Genomic DNA, 27069 nt, shown 5'->3' on the forward strand with positions numbered 1-27069 from the left:
CTATTACGCCGACGCAATGACGATTGAATGGTATCGACCGAACGACAAAGGCTTATGACACGACGGCATGACTACAGTGACATGTCAATTTTTAATTTACATAATGTGTACATAATGCCGCATGTCTGTGAGGGCCAACCAATTAACGACATTCTGTAGTTGCCTTGCTAGTTCTTCGAGATTTTATAATCGCAATTAGTTAGTGATATAGATCTGTATGAGGATAACCAATTTTAACTGCTCTGTCTCTCCCGTCTTTGGTGTTAGTACAGTATGTGCTTCACCGGATGACCGCGGCAGGGCATCTATAGTTCATATGCTTCAATAAAGACAACTGCAAGCACACAAGATAATTCCTTTTTAAATGTCTTGTAAAGCGAAGCGCTGAGACCGTTGAGCCCTGGTAACATGCCGAGATTCAGGTTACCTACAGCCTTTTCTAATTCCATTTGTAGTATCGGCGATTCTAAAACTGTTTTTCTCTCATTGGACAGCCGTGGCATCTCTCGACCATTCTGGCGACACACAGGCGAGTAATAATACAGCACCTTAGGAGTGCAGCAGCGCCTCTAGCTGCTCTGATAATCTACTTCCATACCCTTCGCTGCTTCAGTTTATCTATAAATCAGCATCAAGGTGAAACAATTTAAGCGCAGTTAGCAGTAAAATGTGACATGCAGAAAGGAGAGCAGGTGACAAAGTAGTTGCGTCTTTCCGCTTTTCGACCGGGGCGCGCCACCTTCACAATAATGATTTGTTTTTATCGGTGTTAGTTTCCTCCGCAATGCACTCCAAAATTTTTTTGACATCTTTATTTCTGCATTTAATAGGTCAGACCTTAATTGCGGCACAAAAGAAGTGCTCTATGGGGGTGGGGGACCGGTGCTCTCTTCTTCCTCGAGGTATACAGCGGTCCCGAGGTCGGCTCTGCAAAGAGGCGGCCAGGCCCTTCCTCTTCCCTGAAATAGTCCAGAAAAGCAGGCCAAAGCTGGAGTGAGTCCTTGGGCCCGATGTGCGATGGCGGATCGATCGTGTCGAAGGCAGAGCAACTCCACAGAAGGTGTTCGGCCTCACCTCTGGCCGGCCATGCAGGGCACTTAGGGCTCGGGTATGAGTGCGGGTTTATGAGGTGTAGCCTTGGTGGTGAGAGAAGCTGGCTGCCATGGGCTTGGCGAAGGTGTTATTCCAACCGATACCGCATGAAACAGCGCAAGACTTGCGGTGCATAATATTGCGCCGTTCCCGAAGCTACACCGGAAAGAACATGCGCCTGAAGAACTATAATTGCCTTACACACTAGGATTCGCTGACGATTGGCAGCTGATCTGTAAAACACCGAGCTGAAACAACTTAAACGAAACCAGTGGTAAAACTCGAAAGGCATGGTAGAAAGTAAAGGTGTGCATTTCCACTTGACCAACGGGGACGCCGTGCACGTAAAGTAATTATTAATTAATAACATAATGGGGGTTTTACGTGCCAAAACCACGATCTGATTATGAGGCATGCCGTAGTGGGGGACTCCGGAAGTTTGGACCACCTGGGGTTCTTTAACGTGCGCCTATATCTACGTACACGGGTGTTTTCGCATTTCGCCCCGATCAAAATGCAGTCGCCATGGCCTGATGTACATGAAGTAGCAGGTTGACATCCATAGCCTGCTATGACCACATGACGTGCTCGAACAATGACTTGTCGCGAAGCGCTTGGAAATAGGCACTTCTGGCTTTTTAGTTGCTTGAAATGTTGAAGTGCCCGAGCACCCTTAAATTCTGCAAAGTGTATGCTTCGCGCACTACACCCTTTTGGCACCCTGAAACGAATCAAAGGGTGCACTAATCGTGGTGCGCTAAGGAATGCACCCATTTACTAAATTTTCATAGAAAGTAAGGGTGCAATAAGGGTGCTTGGACATCTAATCTACCCTCAAGCGTGTTCATTTTTCGAGTGTTTGTGGCGCTATACACGTTCCTTTAAACATACTAAGTACCTGGTAAATCAAAGCTACCACATTGAGCGTTGTATTTAGTAATGAATACGGGTGAATGGTCGACACGGCCACGCAATGGGCGAGCGTAGAGGTGAAATCAGTGCATGGAATGCCGTATTGAATGAAGCGCACATACCCTGTAATTTACGGCGGGAAATGCCCACGTAGACACACTGCTTGCGTAGCAGCACTTAGCAGTATGTCAACACTGCTTGCATAGCAGCATTTAGCAGTATGATAGCATGTCAAATTTCAGGGAAGCAACGCTGAAGAAACAGCATAAAACATACAAGCACGCGGTAAGGCAGGTGACCAGCCCGTGTCTCTTTCACAATGGCGGCTAGTAATAGGCGTCGCCCGAGTGCAGCAGGGAGTTGTCTGCCTTATGTAATGTCATAGGTGGTGCAAATGGCGCCCACCTGAATCCACAACTTGTCGATCGCTTTTCCTGGAAAGATCGGCGCCATTATGACTTAAAATAACAGCGAAATCCCAATGATCGATGTTAAAACTGTATCTAATATATGGCTATAGCGGCCTCACTGCCGTCAATAGCTTCAAATGTCCCTTGCACAGTCATTCCACTTCGCGAAAGAACATGTTCTGTTCGGCACCAGCGTGCACAAGGGGGCCCTGTTTCGAGAATGCAGGGTGAGTTCAGATCCGCACACGTTTCCGCCATAGCACTTCACTCGACACATGTTAACATTATTTCAGTTCGTTTTATTACACTTATTTACATGCCATCCGTGGTGCACAACACCGTTTAGGTCAGCTCTTGTCTGCGAGTTCTGCACGAACCGAGAACAACGGTCTGTATTTAAAACGTTTAGTGGAATTGCATCCAAAATGCCTGCAGCTGCCAGGTGTCACTTTATGTCGTCAGTGGATAGCGCGAAATATCAAGGCCGCCGTCCATCGTGTCAGTGCACTGTCACCTCACTTGGTCAGTTGCCTTTGGCAGTTCATTCTGGACAGTTGGTTGCCAGACTTCATATCCTCGGTGACACTCGACCAGATGTATGCAATGTGCGCAGCCATTATAGTACAAAACGTCGAAAGCGTCACTTGTGTCAGAAGAAAGCATCCTGCAGCATCTGCGGCACTTATCACCGCATCAGAAGGCCGTGCAAGCATACACTGCGTTTTCTTGCGATTCACCGGCCTGTCAAATTCCTGCAACGGGAATGCCTTTCTTAGCGTGTGTGTTTGTGTGTGTGTGTGTGTGTGTGTGTGTGTGTGTGTGTGTGTGTGTGTGTGTGTGCGTGTGTGTGTGTGTGCGTGCGTGCGTGCGTGCGTGCGTGTGTGCTTGCGTGCATGCATGCGTGTGTGTGTGTGTGTCATTTGCTTCTTTGATCACTCTTTTTCTACCCTCATTCTAACCCATTTTCCTCCTCGCCAGTTCAGCATAGCAAACCGGAAACTCATCTGGTTATCCACTCTGGCTTTCCTCGATCTCTATCCCTCTTCTTCTCTCTCTTGCGCCAGCATCGTCAGCTTTGTCCAAGCACTGTCAATCTAGGCAGGTCATGAATATGTCAGCTTGCCAGGTTTCGTGCCTGGCCACAGATACGTAACCCTGCGCAGTTGTCAGTTACAGACGGTATGAAACGTGGTAGGCATCCTCTGCCTTCTCAGTGTCGAAGCACCTGCCAGGAGTCCAGGCAGCGCAGGGCTAGCTGCACTTGCCGGCTGTCAAGTCACCCCACAGATTCCTCGTCTCGGCTGCCGTTAGCTCGTGCTGCGCTAGGACGCCTCCGTACACCGAGCACAGCGTCTTCGCCGCGGTGCCGCCGCGGTTCTTCTTCCGGTGGTTTTTGAACCTGGGAGCACCCTCCAGTGCAATCGCGTCGCTCGCCGCTACAACAGGTGCCATCTCGCGACACATGCCCGTCACGTACACGTCCTCAAATGGGAACATGGGTGCCAGCCGAGCGGCCGCGTACAGAGGCGCGACGGCGTCGTGAGTCACAGCGTACGCGAATCCGCTCACGAAGTCTGGCAGTCGTGCCTTGGCGAACAGCTGCGGCGAGGTAAACCACTTGCTGGCCCGGTTTCGGTTGGGTCGGAAACCTTTCATCAAGTAGCCGATGATGGCCCTCCGGCGCCGCCGGGACCCAGCGGCCAGGTACTCTCGCAGCGCGGCGAGGTTCACGAACGCATCGTCATCGGCCTTCACCAGGTACCTGCGCATGGAAGGTGAACACTGTCGGTCGAACAGCAGGTGGCAAGTGCATGCGAGTAAATGGAGCCAAGGAAAGCATAGGGTAAATCGCCTGCTTTTTAATTGAAATGTGAAAAAATGATAAAGGGAAATGAAAGCGAACGAAAAAAGAAACAACTTGCAGCCGGTTGGAGCCGAACCCACATCTTCATTACGCATGCGATGTTCAACCAACTGAGCTACGGCGGCGGCTCTTCTCACGTCCGCTTTCTTGGGAGTTTGTGTACGCATGCGCACGAGATCCTACCGTGGGAGTGTCGTCGGTGCATGCGAGATTTGACAGATGTTGGGTTTCTCTGTATGGTACAAAAGGCGGCTGGCCATGCAGTACGGGTAGAGGCAGCAAGCCAAGAATAAGGTAGGAGCAGAACCTAATAGCCAGCGTATACAGAGACGCGCGCTCTCACGCCCTCGCAAAAGCTGGGGGAAAATAGTAATCCTAGCTGGGATGAACGAGCTTAATTGAACGGCGGCATATAAGTAGCACACGCCCTGTAACATAAGTTGGCGGAAAAATGGCACACATGCAATGTCAGATACCCATGATCCAAGTTGGCCCGACGATTGTATTCGAACCCGGCTCCCAGACAACAGCGGCGCGATGCTGTGAATCACTAGACCATAGACTACCCAGGATGCAAGTTGGCGACATACGTTTTTCAGGCTTGAGAAAGGACTGTCGACACAATAAACAGTTGCTTTTTAAGAAGTGCATCAACTTTTCAGTGATGACCTTATATATATATATATATATATATATATATATATATATATATATATATATATATATATATATTGTCACCTGTAGTAGTGGGAATAGGGCAAGCGCAGAGGCGCAAGAAGAAAGAAGTGCGCGTGCTAACCGCCCCGCTCGATAGCTAGATCTCGTGCGCCATCCGCACTCGAGGCCTGTCGAAAAAGCCAGCCACGCTAGACGTGGCCGCTCGGTGATCGTTCCAGTTCGAAGGACGCTGCCTTTGTCTGCCCCGATCCGGTCCTCATCCGGGTTTGCTGACAAGTAGCCGGCGGTTACTTTTCTTACCTTTATTGTTTTGTTCTAATACCCTTGAGAGACAGTGGTGGTTATTGATAAGGTGATGTCTGTGTCATCTCCAGGCCAGAGGGCTACCCTCTGGTCTGCTTCTATTCCCCCTCAGGATCTACCGGTGGAATGGTTTCTTCGCAGTGGAGCCAGTAGCGTTCCTGTGGCTTTGGTACCTAACAATGGAGGAATTATCCGTATGAAGAACCCCAAGGTTATTCAATCAGAACTTCGAGCTATCTCATCCCACTTTCAGCAAATCACCGAGGTCAGACAATTTGGACGTGGGGGAATCCTTTGCTGTTCACCAGACCAGACCTGTGTACAGGATCTACTCAAGTGCACTAAATTTGCCACGCATCCGGTGAGATCTTTCATCCCTCCTCATCTAGCTTGCTGCAAAGGCCTAGTCCGCGGTGTGGACATAAGCTTAACTCCACAAGAAATCCTAGAGATATTTTCTGCAGCAGGTGTAGTTTCCGTGTACCGCTGTACCAGACTTGTAGACAATAAGAGGGTCCCTACAGAAACAATCATAGCGACATTTGCAGGGACGGCTCGCCCATCAGAGATAAAGGCATGGCCGTTAATCTACAAGGTTGAACCCTTAGCTCCACGACCACTACAATGTCTCAAGTGCTGGCGGTACGGACACAGCGCTAATGCCTGTCGTTCAATTGCTCGATGCCGATTATGCGGAGAAGAACATGATGCCAACGATTGCACGTCTCAGGAGCAGTCATGCTGTTTATGCAATGCGAATCATGCTGCAGACTACTTCAACTGCCCTGCCAGGTCAAAAGAAATCCAGGTGATTGAAATAATTGAGAGGAGACGGTGCTCTCGTCGAGAAGCTCTTGAAGAAATTCAGAGCAGTACCCAGGGTTATGCCGGTGTAACAGCCCGTCAGTCATTCGGCATGGATCAGTCACTGCCCCAGGCAATTACAGCAGCAATAGAAAAAGCGATGGAAAAGGCATTAGAAAAATTCTACTAAACCTCTCTGAATCTTTGGCTTCAGCAATATCAACGCAATTGGCTGGTATATCTCAGACACTAACAAAAAGTGCATAAAATACGGCCGCCTTACTTGCAACATCACCTAAATATCAGACACCTCTTCCTTCTAACAGTGTGGATTAAGTACGTCCTTCGACTTCCGCTCAGGTTGATCATGAATGCCATTCCGATTCAGACTCTCTAGGCAATTGAGATGTAGATATGGCCACTCGAGTTCTTAAACGCACAAGATCGCCTAACAACAAAATGCCTCGTTCTCCTAACTCCAAAACAAAAAAGTGTGTGAAAGAATCACTTACGAGGACTGACTTTCTAAAAGACAGTATCCTGGACCAAGCAGTTGCGGCTGCTTGTATACCGTCAACATAGGGTGCCTAAGGATACTGCAGTGGAACTGCCGATCTATACTTTCTGCAACTACAGATTTATTATATTTAATCTCCCAACAATCACCCGACGTTATACTATTACAAGAAACTTGTTTGTCCGCTGACGAAGACTTTCATTTAAACAATTACAAGTGTTTTCGATTGGATAGGTCTTCACGAGGTGGCGTATTAGCTTTTTTCATTTCGTCTAAATTCTGTCATAAAGCAAAAATTTCGCATCATACCCTATCATCCGAATGTGAAATCTTAATATTAGAAATAACTATTCCGGGTTGCGCCCCGCTCTCTATAATTAACTCCTAATTTCCCGTTGGAGTGCAAAACGTACGCCCACTTGATGTCGCAGTAACATACTGCAAAAAGAACATATTGCTTGCGGGTGACTTCAACTCACATCATGTGTCATGGGGCTTCCGCACAGACTCATCTGGAAAACGTTTATGGGATTGGGCTAATGTTAAAAATTTCACATGTTTAAATGCTAAAGTTGCCACTTTCGTGCGTTCGCAGTCGCGATCTGTCCTAGATTTGACATTTGCTAGCTCAGGCATTTCCATTTCTTCTTGGACTGTGGTGGATGCCGCCACTAGTAGTGACCACCGCCCGATTGTCATTGAAATTAACAACCCCCTCATTTCTTTAAATAAACATACGCATACTTTCGTGGACTATTCAAAATTTAAAAACAAATTACAGTCAACCTTGTCTTCTAGAACAGATATGGAAACAGATATTAAAGCGATGAGCCTTAGTACAATTTTGAAGGGTACTATTAAAAAATCAGAATTTGTAGTATCGTCAACAAAAGAGCGCATTGATTGTCCATGGTGGAATAGTGATTGCGCACGAGATTATCGACGCCGAAAAGCTGCATGGAAGAAACTTATTTCCAATCAGTGCCCTACTAATTGGAGTAATTATAAATATGCTGCTGCTACGTTTAAAAGAACAGTTTCCTTAGCGAAAGATAATTATGATGAAAAACGGTACAACTTTTTATCGAAAAGTGATAATAAAAAAGCATTATTTAGGTTTCTTCGCTCTCGTAAGGCCTTTCCAGTGCCCATAAATATTGATTCAGTGGTTTTGCCACCAGAAGAATTATTAGAATCATTAAATAAGATCGCAAAAGCCTTAGAAGAGCGTTTTACAACTCAGCTGCAAGTAAATTTCGTAGGGGTTCGGGATGACTTTATAGAGGTATCAATGGAAGAACTTCAGCACGTTATTCGGCTGCTCCCTGGCACAGCTCCAGGTCCAGATCGCATTACATCAGGCATGTTAAAAATATTGTTTGACCTCTCTCCACGAGACCTCTCCAATATCGTTAACTACTCCCTCATGAACGCATGGATTCCTCCTGACTGGAAACTCGCAAAAAGAATCCCCCTGCTCAAAAACCAAGGAGCAGGATTGGACCCAGATAATATCAGACCAATCGGATTAACCTCAAATGTTATGAAATTAATAGAAAGGGTATTACACATTCGTATTATGAAATTTTTAACGGATAATACATTATTGAGCCCATGTCAGATTGGATTTAGACCCGGATGCTCGATATGGTGCGCCCATGTCGATTTAGAGGAACGCATTAAGCTTGCACGGCACAGGCGGCAGTATGCAGCTTTAGTGACCCTTGATTTAGCTAAAGCCTACGATAGTGTAGAACATGTCATACTCCTAAACGTTTTAAATAGCATGGATTTCCCTCGATATATTATCAATTGGATACATGAATTGTTAAAGGATAGAAAATTTTATTCTCAGCGTGGCTTGGTGACACAAAAATATAGTCAAACAAGAGGAGTTCCCCAGGGATCTGTCCTTTCTCCTATATTGTTTAACATTTTACTAAGTTCAATCCCATTGTGCGGTAGTGTACAAGTATATGTCTATGCAGATGACATAGCATTCTTTGCGTCTGCGAGTGATATCCACTCATTACAGAGTACACTACAGTCATACTTGGGAACACTTGAAGCCTGGTTTGCGAATATTCGAATGTCGCTCAATGTTAACAAAAGCGCTTTGATTGTGTTTCCATTGAATGTGCCAATTAATATCTCTCTCCAATATCATCAGGAAATTATTCCGCAAGTTGACTTTATCAAATATCTCGGTGTAATATACGACACAAACCTGAGCTGGCGAAATCACATCGATCATGTTAAATCTAGGGCGACACGCGCGGTTGGCATGATAAGCAAACTTGGCCGACATCGCTCTGGGCTACGCAGAGACACTTTATTGATGATTTATCGTATGTATGTTCGTCCGATATTGGAATTTGGATGCGTGCTATTCTCTGGTGGGCCAGCGTACAAAATTAACCCCCTGGTTCTTCTAGAGCGGGAGGGAATTCGGAATTGTCTCGGTTTGCCAAAATTTGTAGCCAACAATGTTTTATATCAAGAAGCACGACTGCCTACACTTCCCTGCAGATTCCGCATTCTAACGGTAAAAACATATTTAAACATTTATGCATCTTCTTTGAGAAGATCACAATTTGTATTTATTAGGGAAATGAGGGCATTTTTTGATGAGCATTGGTCCCGCCTACTTCGACCTCAAGTTTTGTTTGTACAAGCTGAGCTCGATCCATTAAATGTTAATATACGCGAGATCGCTTGCTCAGACAAACCCTTACCTAATATAATGATTGAATTTGACGATATATTTCCATCGAATGCCAAACTCCTGCCCACTACATACTTAAACTGCATGTTACAAGATCATTTAACGCAACTAGGAATAGATCACGTGATCGCGACTGACGCGTCAATGAATGAAGAGAAAGCGGGTGTGGGTATTTTCTCCGAATCACTATCCTTCCGGATTTCACACCCATATTTTTGGCTGAACTAGCAGCGATTATCTTAGCTCTGCGGAAACTTCCTTCAAATTACTCAACAGTGGTTATAGTGACTGATTCACTGTCAGTATGTACATCGCTCACTTCATCTGCAGACACTACTGTAACCAATACATTTAAATTGTTAACCCCTCCTAACTTAAGTCTGGTACGATTGGTATGGGTTCCAGGCCATCGTGGTATATTCTTAAATGAAATGGCTGACACAATTCCGCGGATATCTCTTGATGGACCAGTTATGTCTGTCATGCCTAGTTCGGCATATGTCACTGCGGCTAGGTTTAGAAAATTTTCCCTATTACAAGATTCTACAAAACTGAAAATCCAAATGTCGGAATTTAATCATTTGTCCTTTTCGCGGGACAATAAATGGTGCCCCACACGTAAATTAGAGATCTCCATAACAAAATTACGCTGCCGAATCCCACCATTAAATTTTTACCTACACAGGTCCGGTCTGGCACCGTCCCCTCTGTGTCCTACCTGCCAGGAACCCGAAAACATTGACCACTTTCTATTATTTTGTCATCGCTTTAGGAATGAGAGGAAGAAATTCGAATTTTCATTCCGTAAATTGGGTATTTCACTAACTACTGAAAATATCCTCTCCTTCGGGGCTTCTTCAATGGGCTTTAGCCACAGGAACATCTGCGTGGCCCTCTGTGACTATATCTGTGACACAAAAAGACTACCCAGTTAATTCTCGAAATAAATAATTGGATAACTCATTAAATCGCTAATTGGTGTTTCGAAATTATTCTAATACCACCAAAATTTTTGTGCTGTTTTTATACAATTACAATGATTAATTCTGTCTCTGCCCTGTAAATCTCTTTCCAATTTATCATAAACACTATACTTCACCCTGATTTAGTTTTCCGTCTAGTTTTTTTTTCTCCATCTCCCCCTTCCGTTTAACCTTTAACCGCCGGCTTCTTGGCCAATCCCCCGTAGTGGGTAAGCGCCACGGCTGAGGATCAAGCAAGCAAGCAAGCTAGCTCTCGCCGCCGTTTTCTCCAGCGCCCAGCCGCTCTCATTAAACGTCGTCAGCCCCCTTTTGAAGACGCGTGGCAAAGTGGTGGAGGTGCTGGGTATTTCTCACTCATGCCACAGATTCCTTCTGGGAGCAGAAGCACCAGCCCTGTGTTATTCCATACTCCCGTCCATCGGACCAGCCGCAGGATCCGGGGACTGCCCCCTGAAGACACCGCAGTGCTTCAGACTATACTGTAACCGGTATGGAACGTGCAATGACGAACCGGTATACACTTCAGAAGCCGCTGGTGCCGAAGCCGTTCCATGGCGACGTCTTCGAAGACGTCGAAGACTGGATGACCGACTTCGAGCGCGTCGCCGAATACAACGAATGGGACGACGTGACTAAACATAGGAATGTCTACTTTTGCCTCGAGGACGGCGCGCGTACATGGCTTCAAAACCGTGAGGAGCAACTGACGTCATGGTGCGAGTTCCGCCGTCATCTACTGGACACTTACGCCAGTCCTGATCGCCGCGAACGAGCCGAACGAGCAATTTAGGTCCGCGTCCAGCTTCACAACGAAAGCGTTACCGCGTTCGTCGAAGATATGACGCGCCTCTTCAGACGAGCAGACCCTGGAATGACCGAGGACAAGAAGTTGCGTCACCTGATGCGAGGGATGAAGGAGCAGCTCTTCGCTGGTCTGGTGCGCAATCCTCCGAAGACTGTCGCCGAATTTCTATCCGAGGCGGTCAGTATGGAGAAGATGCTTCAGCAGCGCTCTAACTTTTACGAGCGGCAAGTGAACGCGACTACGGACATGTCGACGGCCATCGGAAGCCACAATGACAACCTTCGAGACCTCATCCGCACCGTTGTGCGCGAAGAGATACTGAAGGTTTACGGCACCCCACAAGCCACTGGTGCGCTCCATTGCGAGCGTTATAAGAGATGAAGTGCACTAAGCGCTCAGGTCCACCGTTCCTTTTCCTAACACCGCGCCTGCACCTTCTGTACACCACCGTGCGACGTACGCAGAAGTCTTGCGACAGCCTGCTTCGTCCCCGCCGCTGTTTGTTCAGGCCGCTCATCCGGTTGCACTTCCACCAGCCCAACCGGTGCCATACATCGAGGAACGACGCACGCCTCCACCGTTCCCCCATGCCGCTTCTCCGGTTGTGCTTCCGCAAGAGCAACCGGTGCATTACGCCGATGATCGACGCATGTCCCCTCGGAAGTCAGACGTTTGGCGCACTCCGGATCGCTGTCCTCTGTGTTTCCACTGTGGCGAGGAGGATCATTTGTACCGCCAGTGCCCATACCGACGCCTCGGGTTGCGGGGATTTTGCGCCTATTCGCCGCCACCCCGACTGGGCCAACGACCTCGGGACATTGAGGATTATCTGGCTCAGCAACGCATGCCACCGCCTACCGGGCGGCAGTCACGCTCGCCGTCGCCAAGGCGATTTTCACCATCGCCCCAGCGGTATTCGAGCAGACGGTCGCCAAGTCCCCGCCGGGAAAACTAACTACAGCGACCTTTGGGGGCGAGGCCGCTGACAGTCGACGCGCTGAAGACCTCCGATCGACGCGAGTAAAGAAGGGTACCGGTCCGACATCAACTGCAGCTGAACGGAATGACCGGCTTTCGCTCGACATACCGGTGGTGATCGACGGTTACGCGGTTAGCGCTTTAGTGGATACCGGAGCGGACTATTCTATATTAAGCGGGAAGATGGCGACGTTTCTGAAGAAAGTAATTACCCCTTGGCATGGCTCGCAGATTCGTACGGCTGATTCGTCGTTACTACACTGGGATCCTGCACGACAAGAGTTCGAATTCGAGGATCGACATTCGTGGCGAGTTGCCTTGTCCTACGCAGGCTCCCGCGACGTCATTCTCGGAGTTGACTTCCTGCAGGAATACGGCGCTGTTATTGACTTACGGGGAGGTGCAGTCACCTTCTCAGCCGACCAAGCAATCGACACAAACGAAGACAAACGACGTGATGACGCCCTACGTGTTTCTGCCGAAAGTGTTACGCTTTCTCCACAAGCCAGTGTTCTAGCCGAAGTGATGGGCGGTGAAATGCGCGATGGTGGAGTGGTCGCAGAAAGTAACTTAGCGCATCTACTGAAGCAAGGTGTTTGTGCGGCCAGGTTTGTGCTACAGCTTCGTGATGGCCGATCTAAGTTGCTAGTCACCAACTTTAGTAACGAGCATCGACACCTCTTCTGCGGTACTTCGATAGCGTTTACCGAAGAAATAAACACGTTGCTGAATGTTTTGCCCCTGAACCAGTGAGGCTGGCTGACAAGTCACTGGGCACCGTCGCTTAATTCCGAGTTATCTAACGATGAACAGGCACCACTGCACGAGCTCTTGCTTGAATTCAGGGCATGCTTCGCAAGCTCGTCTAAGGTACGCCAGACTTCGGTTGCAAGGCACAGGATCATCACATGCGACGACGCACGCCCGGTACACCAGCAGCCTTACCGCGTGTCGGCAAAGGAACGCGCAGCGATTCGTACGCAAGTGCAAGAGATGCTTGAAGACATGGTGATCGAACCTTCCAGCAGCTTCCAACAAAGAAAGACGGAACGCTACGCTTTTGCGTCGACTACCGGAAGCTCAACAACGTAACTAAAAAGGACGTGTACCCACTGCCACGTATCGACGACTCGTTAGATAGACTGCGGCGTGCCCAGTACTTTTCGTTACTCGATTTGAAAAGTGGATACTGGCAGATCGAGGTAGACGAACGAGACCGCGAGAAAACTGCCTTTGTGACTCCCGACGGCCTTTACGAATTTCGAGTGCTCCCTTTAGGTTTGTATTCAGCCCCAGCAACTTTCCAGCGAATGATGGATACTGTCCTCGCTGGATTGAAGTGGCAGACTTGCCTTGTGTATCTTGACGACGTAGTTGTCTTTTCTGAAACAATTGAGCAACATTTTCATCGCCTGCGGCATGTGCTAGAAGCGCTCCGATCAGCTGACCACACGCTTAAACCAGAGAAGTGCCACTTCGGTTATGAAGAGCTCAAGTTTCTCGGACACGTCGTCAGCGCCAAAGAAGTTCGACCCGATCCCGACAAGCTTGCCGCTGTAGCAGCTTTTCCTCCTCCTGCCGACAAGAAAGCCGTCCGACGCTTCCTGGGCTTGTGTGCGTATTATCGCCGCTTCATCGACAACTTCTCGAAGATTGCGGAATCCCTGACTCGCTTTACCAGGGATGACACGCCATTTGCCTGGACGAATGAGCAACAGGCGGCCTTCGCTGAACTACGCCAACGCATTCAGTCAGCACCCGTCCAGGCACATTTCGACGAAGAGGCTGACACCGAGGTGCATACTGACGCCAGAAACATCGGCCTTGGCGCAGTACTCGTCCAACGTCAAGACGGCATTGAACGAGTAATAGCCTATGCTAGCCGCTCGCTGTCCCGTGCCGAGGCGAACTACTCTACTACAGAAAAGGAGTGTCTCGCGGTCGTCTGGGCGATCACGAAGTTTCGCCCTTATCTCTACGGCCGTCCCTTCAAAGTGGTGACAGACCACCATGCTCTATGTTGGTTGGCGAACATACGCGATCCTTCAGGACGGCTGGCACGGTGGAGCTTGCGGCTACAGGAATTCGACGTCACCATAGTTTATAAGTCTGGCCGCAAGCACGAAGACGCCGACACGTTGTCGCGTGCTCCCGCCGAATCTGTCAGTCGACAGTCAGAGGACGACGACGGCTTCCTGGGCGCCCTTACTACGTCGGACTTGGTCAAATCGCAGCGTGACGACGCTGAAATTCGACCTCTCATCGACCACTTAGAGGGCCGTCAAACAACCATACCACGCCATCTACGTCGCGTCTTGACGTCTTTCTGTCTACGAGACAATGTGCTGTACAAGAAGAACGCCCGCCCGAATGACCGAGCCTACCTCTTAGTAGTTCCCAAAGACTTGCGGGACGATATTCTTTTCGCTTGCCACGACGAGCCTACATCTGGCCACCTCGGCTCCTCACGAACGCTTGCTAGAGTGCGCGAGATGTATTACTGGCCCGGACTTTCGGCAAGCGTCAAGCAGTACGTTAAAGGCTGCCGTGAATGTCAGCGACGAAAGTCACCACCCCTGAAGCCCGCCGGGTTATTGCAATCCATTGAACCACCTAATAAGTCATTCGACCAAGTCGGCTTGGACATTCTTGGGCCTTTTCCTCTGTCAACCGACGGCAACAAGTGGGTGATTGTCGCCACTGACTATTTAACCCGCTATGCCGAGACAGAGGCGCTCCCACGAGCCACGGCTTCTGAGGTAGCGCAGTTCATGTGTCACATTGCATTGCGCCATGGTGCCCCAGCCACTGTTATCACAGATAGAGGAACAGCGTTCACGGCACAGCTCATGGACGAAATTTTTCAACTAAGCAACACCAGGCATCGAAAGACGACCGCTTACCATCCGCAGTCCAACGGCCTTACAGAGCGATTAAACAAGACCATCACAGACATGATCTCTATGTACATCGACGTCCAGCACAAAACATGGGATCGTATCCTGCCTTATGTGACCTTCGCGTATAATACCGCCGTACAAGAAACAACGCGCTTCACACCATTTCGCCTTGTCTACGGCCGCGAAGTACAGACGATGCTGGACGCTATGCTTCCGTGTCATGACGCCGAGCACCTAACTACTGACGCCGAAGAATTTGCTCAGCGCGCTGAGGAGGCTCGCCAGCTCGCGCGGCTGCACATCGGTGAGCAGCAACACTGCAGATGCACGGCGCTATAACATCCGTCACCGGCAAGTGCGCTACAGTCCCGGAGACCAAGTGTTGGTGTGGACCCCTGTTCGCCGCCGTGGCCTTTGTGAAAAGTTGCTCAGCCGGTATTTTGGCCCCTACAAAGTGCTGCGCCGCATTAGTGACGTGAACTATGAAGTCGTTCCAGACAGTGCGGCGCAAACACGGCGTCGACAACCACCTATAGTTCTGACGTAGTTCACGTCGTACGCATGAAGCCCTACGTGGCGCGTTCGTGATTTTTTTACGCTCCCATTTGCACCTAATGCACTTACCTCTCCGCTTCTAGAGAGGTAGAGAATTGTTTCTAGCTACGCTGCTGTAGCTCTCGGTGTGTTCTGTGCGCGAGCATCTGCATTGAGCGTCTGTTGTTTTTTTTTTTCCTTTCCCACACCACTTCTGGAGCATCGAGCCGATGCTCTTTCCGAGGAAGGGGGGAAATGTCACCTGTAGTAGTGGGAATAGGGCAAGCGCAGAGGCGCAAGAAAGAAGGTCGATAGCTAGCTCTCGCCGCCGTTTTCTCCAGAGCCCAGCCGCTCTCATTAAACGTCGTCAGCCCCCTTTTGAAGACGCGTGGCAATATATATATATATATATATATATATATATATATATATATATATATTGTACCGGAACACATCGGCGCCAGCTCTGTGCCAGCCAGTGTGGAAGAAGACGTTGATGATCGTGAGGTTCGCGCTAGGTCGCTTTTCCACGAGCCAGCTTGTTTAACCGTTTCATCAAGTCTACCTGCAGAATACTCTTGTTGCATTTGGTGGAAGTGCGGGGTCGTCCCCTTCAGCGTCCGGGAACTCCGCTGCCGTACGCTACCATCTGCCTTCGCTATCACTGAGGGCGCCGGCCCCTCGCGAGCTGTGCCGCTCCCACACCTGTCATGTGCTCTGGGGTGCTTCGTCAGCGTGATCCTCCAGTCGTCAGTGGCACTGACGGTCACGACGTGGAAGACTGGCTGGCCGAGTGTGAACGTATATGAACGTGTTAGTGCACACAACAAGTGGGATGACCGCGACAAGCTGACTCACGCCATCTTTTATCTTACCGACGTGGCCAACCTATGGTTTAAGAACCCCGAAGCTGATTTTACCACCACTCGCCGTTCCAACCATTCCCTGGAGAAAAACTAACAGCCGCAGTTCCTGAGGCAAGCACTGTGCCGCCGTCGAAATTTGCAAGGCCTCTTCTTTCGCCGCCTAACGAGATTGTAGTGTTTATAATAGACGGTGTCGCGACGAACGCCCTTGTCGACACAGGAACAGCTGTTTGTGTGATTAGTGAGGTTCTCTGCCGCAAACTGAACAAAGTGACGACTCCGCTTTTTGATATTTCGCTACGCACAGCGAGCTCGCAGCACGTCAAGCTTTCGGCCACCTGCACCGCTCTTGTGTTAATTGAAGAAGCGCTCTACATTGTCGAATTTGTCGTCCTTTCTCATGCATCGCATGCCGTTATCCTGGGCTGGGACTTCCTTTCCGCGCATGATGCAGTTGTCCACTGCCCTCGTGCACAACTCGCCTTGTCTCCGTTCTGTACCACAACCGTCGATGACCCTCGCCCGTCTGCTAAAGTGGTTGTCGCTGCTGACGTCGTCATCCCTGCTTTCTCTGTCGCCTTATTGTCCGTCACCTGTGACGCTGTCCCCAATTCAACTGCACTTTCTGTACCGCCCGAGGAATGTGCGCATCGCCGGAACCTTGTCCTACCGTTCGCAGTCGTCACACTTTATGATGAATCCGGTGCAGTTTACGCGTGTAATCCGTTTACCTGCCCTTCAACTCTATTACATGGCGAATGTGTTGCGCGTCTCGACACGTTTGATGTCATATTTCCGTTTGATGCGCCTTGCGATACGACACCACTGTCTATCGATGCCGTCACTTCTGCCGCCGCTCCCGCCCCACCCGACCACGACGTCTTGTTGCGCAGCGTTGATAACGCGCTCCCGCAAGCTCACCGCACTCAGCTCGTTCAACTCCTTGACAGCTTTCTGGCCTCTTTCGAACCTTGTTTGGGGCGCACGTCAGCGGTTGTTCACCGTATTGACACCGGTCACCATGCTTCACTGCGCCAGCGTCCCTACCGAGTGTCACAAGCCGAACGCAGCGTCATTAGTGAACAAGTCGATGACATGCTGCAACGTGGCGTGATCCAGCAGTCACACAGTCCTTGGGCTTCTCCGGTCGTACTGGTGCGGAAAAAGGACGGCTCAATCAGATTTTGCGTGGATTCCCGCCGACTAAACGAGATCATACGTAAGGATGTTTATCCTATACCACGAATAGACGATGTCCTCGATTGTCTACAAGGTGCCGAATTTTTTTCTTCCCTAGATCTTCGCTCTGGATACTGGCAAGTGCCGATGGCTGAAGCAGACCGTCCAAAAACGGCTTTTGTGACTCCTGACGGGTTATACGAATTTAATGTGATCCCCTTCGGGTGTCTAACGCGCCTGCGACTTTCGAGAGGATGATGGACATTATCCTCCGGGGACCTAAGTGGCGTACCTGTATTTGCTACTTAGACGACATAGTTGTCTTTCCTCCCAATTTTGGATCTCATCTCGATCGCCTCGAGCAAGTTCTTGAGTGTCTCACGGCCGCCAGTTTGCAATTGAACTTGAAAAAATGCCATTTCGGTGCCAGACAGCTTACGATTCTAGGCCACGTCGTTTCACAAGAGGGAATCCTACCTGACCCTGCCAAACTGCGAGCCGTTGCCGAGTTTCCCAAGCCAACCACTCTTAAAGAGTTCCGTAGCTTCATCGGCTTGTGCTCTTATTTTCGGCGTTTCATCCATAATTTCGCCTCTATTATCGCCTCCTTGACTCAGCTACTTGCCAGCAGCGCTGACCTCTCGGCATGGAATCCAGATTGCGACGAGTCATTTACGACGCTCCGCCGGCTCCTTACGTCCCCTCCAGTACTGCGCCACTTCGATCCCCATGCGCCTACTGAAATTCACACGGACGCTAGCGGTGTCGGTCTTGGTGCCATTCTCGCCCATTGCAAAGACGGCTATGACGAGTATGTCGTTGCATATGCCAGCCGTACCCTAGCAAAGGCAGAGTCAAACTATTCTGTAACGGAAAAGAAATGTTTGGCAATTATTTGGGCAATCGGCAAATTCCGTACTTACCTTTGCGGACGCCAGTTTGACGTTGTGACTGACCACCATGCCTTATGCTGGTTGTCATCTATGAAAGACCCCACTGGCCGCCTCGCTCGTTGGGGTTTACGCCTTCAAGAGTATGACATACGTGTAATTTATCGCTCGGGACGCAAACATTCAGACGCCGATGCCCTATCCCGTTCTCCGCTGCCTTTTGACCTACTTTTCTTACAAACTTCCACCTGCGATTCGTCGTTACTCAGCATCACCGACATGCCGGCCGAGCAACGCAAGGATCCCTGGATCGCTTCTCTGCTTGACGTTCTCTCTCACCGTTCACTTGACTGTTTCACGCACCATTCGTCGTCAAGCGCATCACTTTGTCGTTCGTGAAGGCTTGTTGTACCGCCGCAATTACCAAACCGATGGCCGCAGGTGGCTACTTGTTATTCCCCGTCATCTGCGCTCAGACATATGCACCGCCTTCCACGACGATCCTCAATGCGGCTACGCTGGTTTATTCAAGACCTACTCTCGCCTACGCCTGAGGTATTACATGCCGCGCCAGTATCGATACTGGCGCGGCATGTATCGATACATTCTCCAGTACGTGCGGTCATGTCTTTCGTGCCAACGCCGCAAGCTCCACCTCATAGCACCGCTGGTCCTCTACAACCTTTACCGTGCCCTGCATGACCATTTGACCGTGTTCGTATTGATCTTTACGGTCCCCTCCCGAACACTCCTGTGGGCAACCAGGTGGATCATTGTCGCCGTCGACCATCTCACACGGTACGCTGAAACATCTGCGCTGCCAGCTATACCACCGCGATAGACGTCGCTCGCTTCCTTCTTCGCCGCCTCATTTTGCGACACGGTGCGCCCCGTGAATTATTAAGCGATCGTGGCCGCGTCTTTCTCTCAAACGCTATTGAGGCACTGCTCCAAGAATGCCGCATTGTTCACCGCACCACCTCTGCGTACCATCCTCAAACAAACGGCATGACGAAGCGTTTCAACCGTACCCTTGGAGATATGCTTGCGATGTACGTGTCCGATGATCACTCCAATTGGGATCGGGTGCTCCCCTTCGTCACGTACGCCTATAACTCTGAGCCATAAGCTAGAGCACTGCACATGCTCGGGCTTATCCGAAACCCGGCCCGTGGGCCGGGCCTGGCCGGGTAGCGACTTTACAATTGCTAGAAGGTACAGCGGAGACTTCCGCTTAACACGTGTTGTCATGGCAATCGTGGAGCTCCTAGGTGCCTAGGGACATAATCGCTTAGGGACATTTGAGGCACTGGTCTCCGCTGAGCGTGGCTCTCTTATCTCCGGGACCGGGCGCAGCGACCTTGCCGAGCGCAGCTCCTACGTGCGAGCGAATCGTTTAGGGCGCGTTGAATGTCTGGCGGTGGCTGGCCCACGCCGGCCGCGCTTTATTATTGTAGTGTTTGTTCTAGTGGCGGAAATCCTTGTAGTAGTGGGGGTGTGGCATGACGACTTTTGATCTCGGTGAACTGTGGTGGTGTAAACAAGCGGATACTGCTCGCGTTTGAACCCCGGTGCTGCGGCGGAAGCCGCAGTGCTGGGCGCCGATGCGAAGCGGCGGTCGTTGGGGTGTTGCGGAGCGCAGTGTAGCAACACCCCAAATATAAAAACCCTGCTCCAGTCAGGTAGACTGCTCCCTCCCTGATAGTGAGATTATATTTGGATCATCAAAACAGTGATCATCAAAACAGTGATGCGTTTTTAGGAATATCATCGTTTCTCTCTCGCACCCTGTAAATCCACTTGTTTGCACCACCACAGTTCACCGAGATCAAAAGCCGTCATGCCACACTACCACTACTGCAAGGATTTCCGCCACTAGAACAAACACTACAATAATAAAGCGCGGCCGGCGTGGCCCAGACACCGCCCGACATTAAACGCGCCCTAAACGATTCGCTCCGCAAGGTCGCTCCGCAAACGATTCGCTCCGATTCGCTTCGCAAAAGAGCTGCGCTCGGCAAGGTCGCTGCGCGCGGTCCCATAGAGAAAGAGAGCCCCGCTCAGTAATTAGCAGCCGCCGCGCCAGACCAGTGCCTCAAAAGTCCCTAAGCGATTATGTCCCTAAGCGCCTAGGAGCTCCACGATTGCCATGACAACACGTGATAAGCGGAAGTGACGTGACCCGCAGTGCCGCGCCCTCGCTGTATCTTCTAGCAATTGGAAAGTCGCGGCCGGGTAGGGCAGCTTTTTTAAGGGCTCGGGCCGGGCTAGGACTTTCTGGTGATGTGCATGTAACGTGCAGCGAGTTATCCTCGCGCCTCTCGACTCTGAAAAACATGTCTTTTTCGGTCTCGGGCAGGGTTCGGGCCGCTTTCGAGGCGGGCTCGGTCCAGGCTCGGGCCTAAGGTAAAGGGGTGGCGGGCCGGGCCGGGCGGGTAACGTAGATTATTTCCGGGCCCGGGCTGGCCCCGGGTCTCGCCATAAAACTTTTGGTCGGGCTCGGGCGGGCAGCCCAACGTAAGAACGGGCCCGGGCTGGGCCTGGGCTGAAAAAAAATCGGCCCGTGCAGTGCTCTACCACAAGCTACTACCGGCTTTTCTCCTTTCTTCTATATGGACGTGAACCATCATGTTGCATGGACACCATTCTCCCCTACCGACCCCATGTCTCTGAAGCCATGCCTGAATCCGAAGCGGCTGCTTATGCTGAAGAGTGTCTTCAACTGACTCGCTCGTTTACCGCGCAAGACCAATGTCGCCAAAAATCTCGCCATGACGAATCCGCATCTAGCGCCCACTATTCCCCGGAAATGCTAGTTTGGCTCTGGGTCCCGTGCACTACTCCCGGCCTTTCCAACAAGCTTCTCTCAAATTACCACGGTCCCTACCGAGTAGTAGAGTAAACATCTCCCGTCAACTATATCATCGAGCCGCTCTAGCCATCTTCCGACCACCGCTGCCGAGGGCGTGAAATAGTTCAGGTCGCACAGCTGGAACTGTGCAACGACCCTCCTGTGCTGTCATTCCCCTAAGTCGTCAAGTTGGCTCCTTTCTGCGTGAGGAGTGATTTTACCGGAGCACATCAGCACCAGCTCTGTGCCAGCCAGTGTGCAAGAAGATGTTGACGATCGTGTGGTTGGCGCTTGGTCGGTTTTCAACGAGCCAGCTTATTTAACCGCTTCATCAAGTCTACCTGCAGAATACTCTTGTTGCAATATACAGGGTGTTTCAGCGAACACTTTTAAAATTTATTTAAGGTTGCCTGTGGCAGATAGCCCAATTATAGTTAATGAGGTGGTCTACTCGAAGAGGCGGACATTACATACACAAAATATTGAAATGAGTAATTAACTAATTAACATAAATTCACTAATTAATGTTTAACTATTCACCTGATGGCTCATATTGCAATGTACAAATTATAGCCGTGGAGTTCGCAAGGTGGATCCACTTAGAATTAATTCTCAGGATGACACCAGTTTCGAGATACTAATTCCGGAACTTTGCGGAGAAATGCATTGGCGTTCCAGTTAATGTTGTGCTTCAATACATAAAGCGACGTTTTGTTAAGAACCTAACTGGAACGCCAATGCATTTCTCCGCAAAGTTCGGGAATTAATATCTCGAAACTGGTGTCATCCCGAGAATTCATTCCAAGTGGATCCGCCTTGCGAACTCCACGGCTACAATTTGTAAATAGCAATATGGGCCATAAGGTAATTAGTTGAAAACTTAATTAGTGAATGTTTGTTAATTATTCGATTAGGTATTTCAATTTCTTGTGTAAGTAATGCCCGCCTCTTCGAGTAGACCAGCTCATGAACTAGAATTGTGCTATCACCCACAGGCAACCTTTAAGAATTTTTGAAAGTGTTCGCTGAAACACCCTAGCTGTATACGTATATTCCTCTAGCACGTGGATGGCTTCCCACACTTCACACACATACACTTTTTTCCACTTGGATACTCCTAATGCTGACGCATTAAGAGTTAATCTCTTAACTGTGTCATTTCTGTTGGGTCGTTTGAAGTTTCCAGCTTCTTGCAATAAGCCCGTTCCGTCTCTTTCCTAACGTATCTCTGCCATATGACATTTAAATCGATATACTCACCCGTAATTGGAGATCGCAGGGAGAGGCCTTCGTCCTGCAGTGGACATAAATGTACGCTGATGAGGATGATGATGACTCACCCGTATCTCTTGCAGTTCTCCTGCGCCCAGCGTAGCCCCGTCACCGTGGACAGGGACAAGTTGTAGTAGGAGTCCACAAAGTCGGACTGCACCAGGTCGCCGTGACGGCTCGCCTCGTCGCGGAGCTTGTACTCCAGCACGGGGTCTGGACTCGTGCCCAGCACGAAGCCCATGCGGCACAAGGACCCTGCCACTAGTCGCGGAGTCGTTGCGCCGGCACACCGACCCCCAGGTGTCCCTGACGAGCGCGCGTCTCTCGAAGTTCTTGACCGCCGACTGGACGAGCACGAGAAAGTGGACGCTGCTGTTACCGGAGCACAGCCTTGGATTGAGCGTGAAGCGGTACTTGGAGGGGTCGTAGGGCGGCAGCCACGTCGGCTTCGGTCTCGACGCCTTCTTGCTTCTCTTGGCGGCAGCTGCGGCGGCGACTCGGTCCAATCTCTTCAGGCTCTCCTCCAAGAGGACCGCACCCCGCCTGTTCTGCTCCGCCTTCTGCGCGACGAGGCGGAAGGCGGCGGGTTTAGCTCCGCGTTTCTGCACTTCGATCTTGTTGTTCGCCGCGTCCGCTGGCTCGCTAGCAGCGGGACGGCGACTTCGAGTCGCGTAAGCTGCACTGGGAACGACGAGCGTTCGCAGCGAGGGCTGCTGCTTGCTGCGGAACACGGGTGCGCCGACGAGGGTCTCGCTGACGGAGTGTCGGTTGGCGTGCTCCAGGTACCGGCGGTATGTGGAACGTAGCAGATCGGGGAACTGGACGAACGCTGCGAACGCTGCCAGCGAGAGGACCAGGCCGAAGCAGGACTTGGTGGCGTAGCGAAGGCGTACCTGTTCGTACCGTCGGAAGAAGTGAACGAAGCGATTCAGAGACGAAATAGTTTCTGCGGGCATTAGTCTTAGTGCGTTCGCACAATGTTTAAAATGGGGCTTAAGATAGCCTGTAACGCCGAAGCAAGCAAGCGTGGAAGCTTGGGTTACATAGTAGCGATTGATTTCGATGGTCTTCACAGTACACACAGGCTTAAATTTATCAAGGACAGGCATCAGCGCTCTTTCGCTCTCCACCTGCCCCTTATTTCTTTTTGTCTGTGTGCGTTGTGAACACCGCCGAAATGAACCAGAACAAAATTAGAAATATAAATTACATAATTGGTACTTGTCGTGGGTCGTCTGAAGTACACAAGAAACGAACTTGCTCGACCTCAAGACATACCAGCCTTTCATAATTCACAATTTTACAAAACTCACGTCACCAATCTAACAACTTCACGTGAAAGGTAATTTAGCTTGCTCATTTGTCCGTTTCAGATACTCGCTCCTGTTAAAGAAGCACAAACTCTGCAAGCGACCCATCCACGTTTTCCATGTGCGTTAGAGGTTCTGTAAGAATCTTCAGGTACCTTTAACCTATTTGTTTTTCAGCCTGCACATTTCCGTCCCTCTTCAGTTCGTTACTGTTGACCAGCAAAGTGTCAGCGCTTCTATGGTCGTGCCGTTCATTAAAGGGACACTAAAGGCAAATAAAAAGTCAAGCTAAAGTTATAGAGCAATGCTCTAGAACGTCTAAGGCGTCAATATAATCGCGAACAGAGCTTTAGTAATTGCGAAATTGAGGTAAATGCAGGACACGATGAGAGACTCCCCAGGGACATTCAGGTACTTACCCGATGACGAAGGCACTCCTCAAAAAAAATTGCCACTAGTACTCAACCACTCGGATTAAAAAGATAATTTCGTTGGATTATAAGACGGAAGAACATGCTACTTGTCTACTTCAACTTTTTGGCGTTACCCTTGATAACGACATGGGTGGTGTAAATTAAGGTTTCGTTTTCGCTCGACTCTGCGCCGCGCGCTTTCGAGTTTCAGTAGTTCTGATATCGCGTAGTGTTGCACTGGTGTCACTGTCTCGCTGAATTCGCACTTGAAATTGCAAGCAGGAGAGAATGTCACGTCCATGTGATGTCGCGGGATGCCCGAACGGTCCGCGCGACGGCACGTCCAGACGGTGACCAGCTTCGTCGCCCGACGTCGCATTGCTGGAGTCCTCGCTGCTTTCGCGCTCGGAAGAGCCGGTGTCGAGGCCGCCGTCGTAGTACGCAACAATGCCGGCAGCGCGAGCCCTCAGCAGCATGTGCTTTCTCATAAAATAAGTCTTTTCTTGGCACGAAACAACCGTATCGAGGTTTCTGTGATCGTATTTTAACATTCCACGTTGACCTAATATTTCCCTTTGTGTCCCTTTAATGAGCTTAATACGCCTTCTTGTCCACTTGTATAAACTAATCGTCAACGCGAGAAGGGAAGATGAAGACCATGTGCAGGCGCAGTTCACGCCCGTGATAAATAAAAAAATAAAGAACTCCTTTTTTTTCGTACGCTGATGGCAGCTCTGTCTCGTTACTAAACCGGTATTGAAGCAGCAGCGAAAGTAAGCTTTCCAAGTGACTCCATGTATAAAGTAGCCCGCGACAAAATAATTTTTTTTAAATGCGTAAGCATTTATATGCCTACCCAACAAGAATTCTGTCCGTCACATAAGACGAATGCAATGGCTCATAACCCCCTAAACAATGGCTCCTACCCCCGTAAGCAAGCAAAAAATGGAATGGCTCATACCCACGTATATATAAGCAGAGGCTGCAAGCGCTCAGCAAAGTGAAGCGCCCAGTTCATATATTAATTGAAATCACCCATACAACACACAGAACAGCATAAGTTTCAATAAAGAACAAGCTCAAAACAAGCACCCGAACCATCAATGCAGCATTGCATACTCCCCTCAGCAAATGTAGTGGTGGTTTTGCAACAACTTCCCTGGACATCCAGGTTGATAAGGCCCGATAAGAGTTGATAAGGGTCGGATAAGGTTGACAACGACCGATGAGGGTTGATAAGGGCTTATACTGGTCGGATCAAGTTTCATAACATTGACAATGACGCCGGGCTGCGTGGAGATGAGCTAGTGGCAGAATGCTTACGCATACTTAGACTTAGTTTGCGGGTGAATTTTCAGATAGCGCACTTACAGACAATGCAACGACCGGTCGCGCTACCTTCGCCTCTACCTCAGCATCACCTAGTCATCGCTTGTATTGCGCAATATTCTTTTCTTTCACCTATAAAGGAATCGAAGGTGCATCAACCTGGTCAATCAAAGCTATACTGCAGGACTTGTCCCAGAAGCGTATACTTTTCGGCAATGGCGGTGGTTCGAAAAGGCAATTCTTAGAAATGATCTTATAGTTATCCTTCAGCGTTCGCCTACAGAAAAAAAAAGAAATGAGAGAGAGGGAGATCACCAAAGTAAGAAAGAAAGAAACTGCGCTTGAGGCGGTGTCTCTACGCTACGGCGTTTCAATGCAATCGACCTCATTGCGGTGTCCGTCTTCCTGCCGCCTAATGACAGGTGAAGCTAAGCCCGCAGTACATTCGATATTCACCGCGACGTTCCCGCCGCGCACGTTCATCTACGCAAGATTTCGCAAGACTGCATACAACGCGGACAGGCGGGCGCACTGCCGGGTATTTTAGCGTGAAGCCGGACCTGAAGGGTGGAGGCGGCCGTCCGTCTGGGACAGGCAATCGTCGCCGCCGTTTACGATCGCCGAAGCGGGGGCCGGCAAGCGCACGGCGGTTGCGTCCGCGTGGTCGAGGCTGGCACTGCCTTCTCGTCTACGTGCACGCTTATTTCGCTCGCTGAAGACGGCGGGGAGATTGTAGCGAGCCGCTTATTAGAAAAGCGTGCGCGTGGCTGTGACGTTCAACGAGAAATGCCAAGGTCGCTGCCAAAAACGAGACACTTAATATACCTGTGGTTAATGCGAAAACGCGCTTCTGTGCTGCTTACAACGTTTGCAAGCGATAGAAATAAATAACGGAGAAAGCCGGTCTCAAATCATTCTATACAACCCCAGGCCGACTCAAATCATTCTATACAGCTATATAGCCGACTCAAAGTACAGGGATCCCTACAATCAAGACAAACCATTCTCACCAGCTTCAGCGCTCTATTCGTTCCTTAAGTTGCGTGGAGAATTCAGTTAGTAAGCGAATGTGTCCAAGTTTATGCAGCCGATAAAACTACTATCCTTACTCCGCATAGCTGTCTACTAATTTGCTATCGCAATTGATGCTTCGCCTTTCGGGCGAAACTGTGGCTTTTTTATATGTTTAGAAACAAAGGATTGCTCGTGTCAAGATGAAGGTTCAACGTCCACATTTTGGATACCCCCTACAAGAGAACAGAGAATGTTCAAATTATAAAACGTCTCTACATTTACGACAGCAGAACTTTACGCCATAACGTCTGCCTTGACTTTGCTCACAACCACGCCCTCCCAGATAGGTCGTACTGAGCGACACTTAAAGGTCTCTATTGAGTATTAAATCCAAAAACATGACCGAAATGATCATGGAGGAGGAGGAATAAACTTTATAC

General features: G+C 49.8%; 1 protein-coding gene across 1 annotated transcript in view; it reads right to left on the bottom strand.

Moving 5' to 3' along the window:
* Positions 1–3321: 3321 nt before the first annotated feature.
* The window catches only part of LOC119441546 (beta-1,3-galactosyltransferase 1-like), a 55443-nt gene continuing 31695 nt past the window's right edge, over positions 3322–27069 (bottom strand). The window contains exons 2-4 of the mRNA XM_037706159.2: positions 22850–23456; positions 22632–22818; positions 3322–4176 (exon numbers count right to left, since the gene is read on the bottom strand). Coding sequence (XP_037562087.1) covers positions 3666–4176; positions 22632–22818; positions 22850–23456 — 1305 coding nt within the window. The 3' untranslated portion in view covers positions 3322–3665. The remainder of the gene's footprint in view (positions 4177–22631; positions 22819–22849; positions 23457–27069) is intronic.

The sequence above is a fragment of the Dermacentor silvarum genome, chromosome 2 (genome assembly GCF_013339745.2).
Source record: "Dermacentor silvarum isolate Dsil-2018 chromosome 2, BIME_Dsil_1.4, whole genome shotgun sequence".
Taxonomy (NCBI): domain Eukaryota; kingdom Metazoa; phylum Arthropoda; class Arachnida; order Ixodida; family Ixodidae; genus Dermacentor; species Dermacentor silvarum.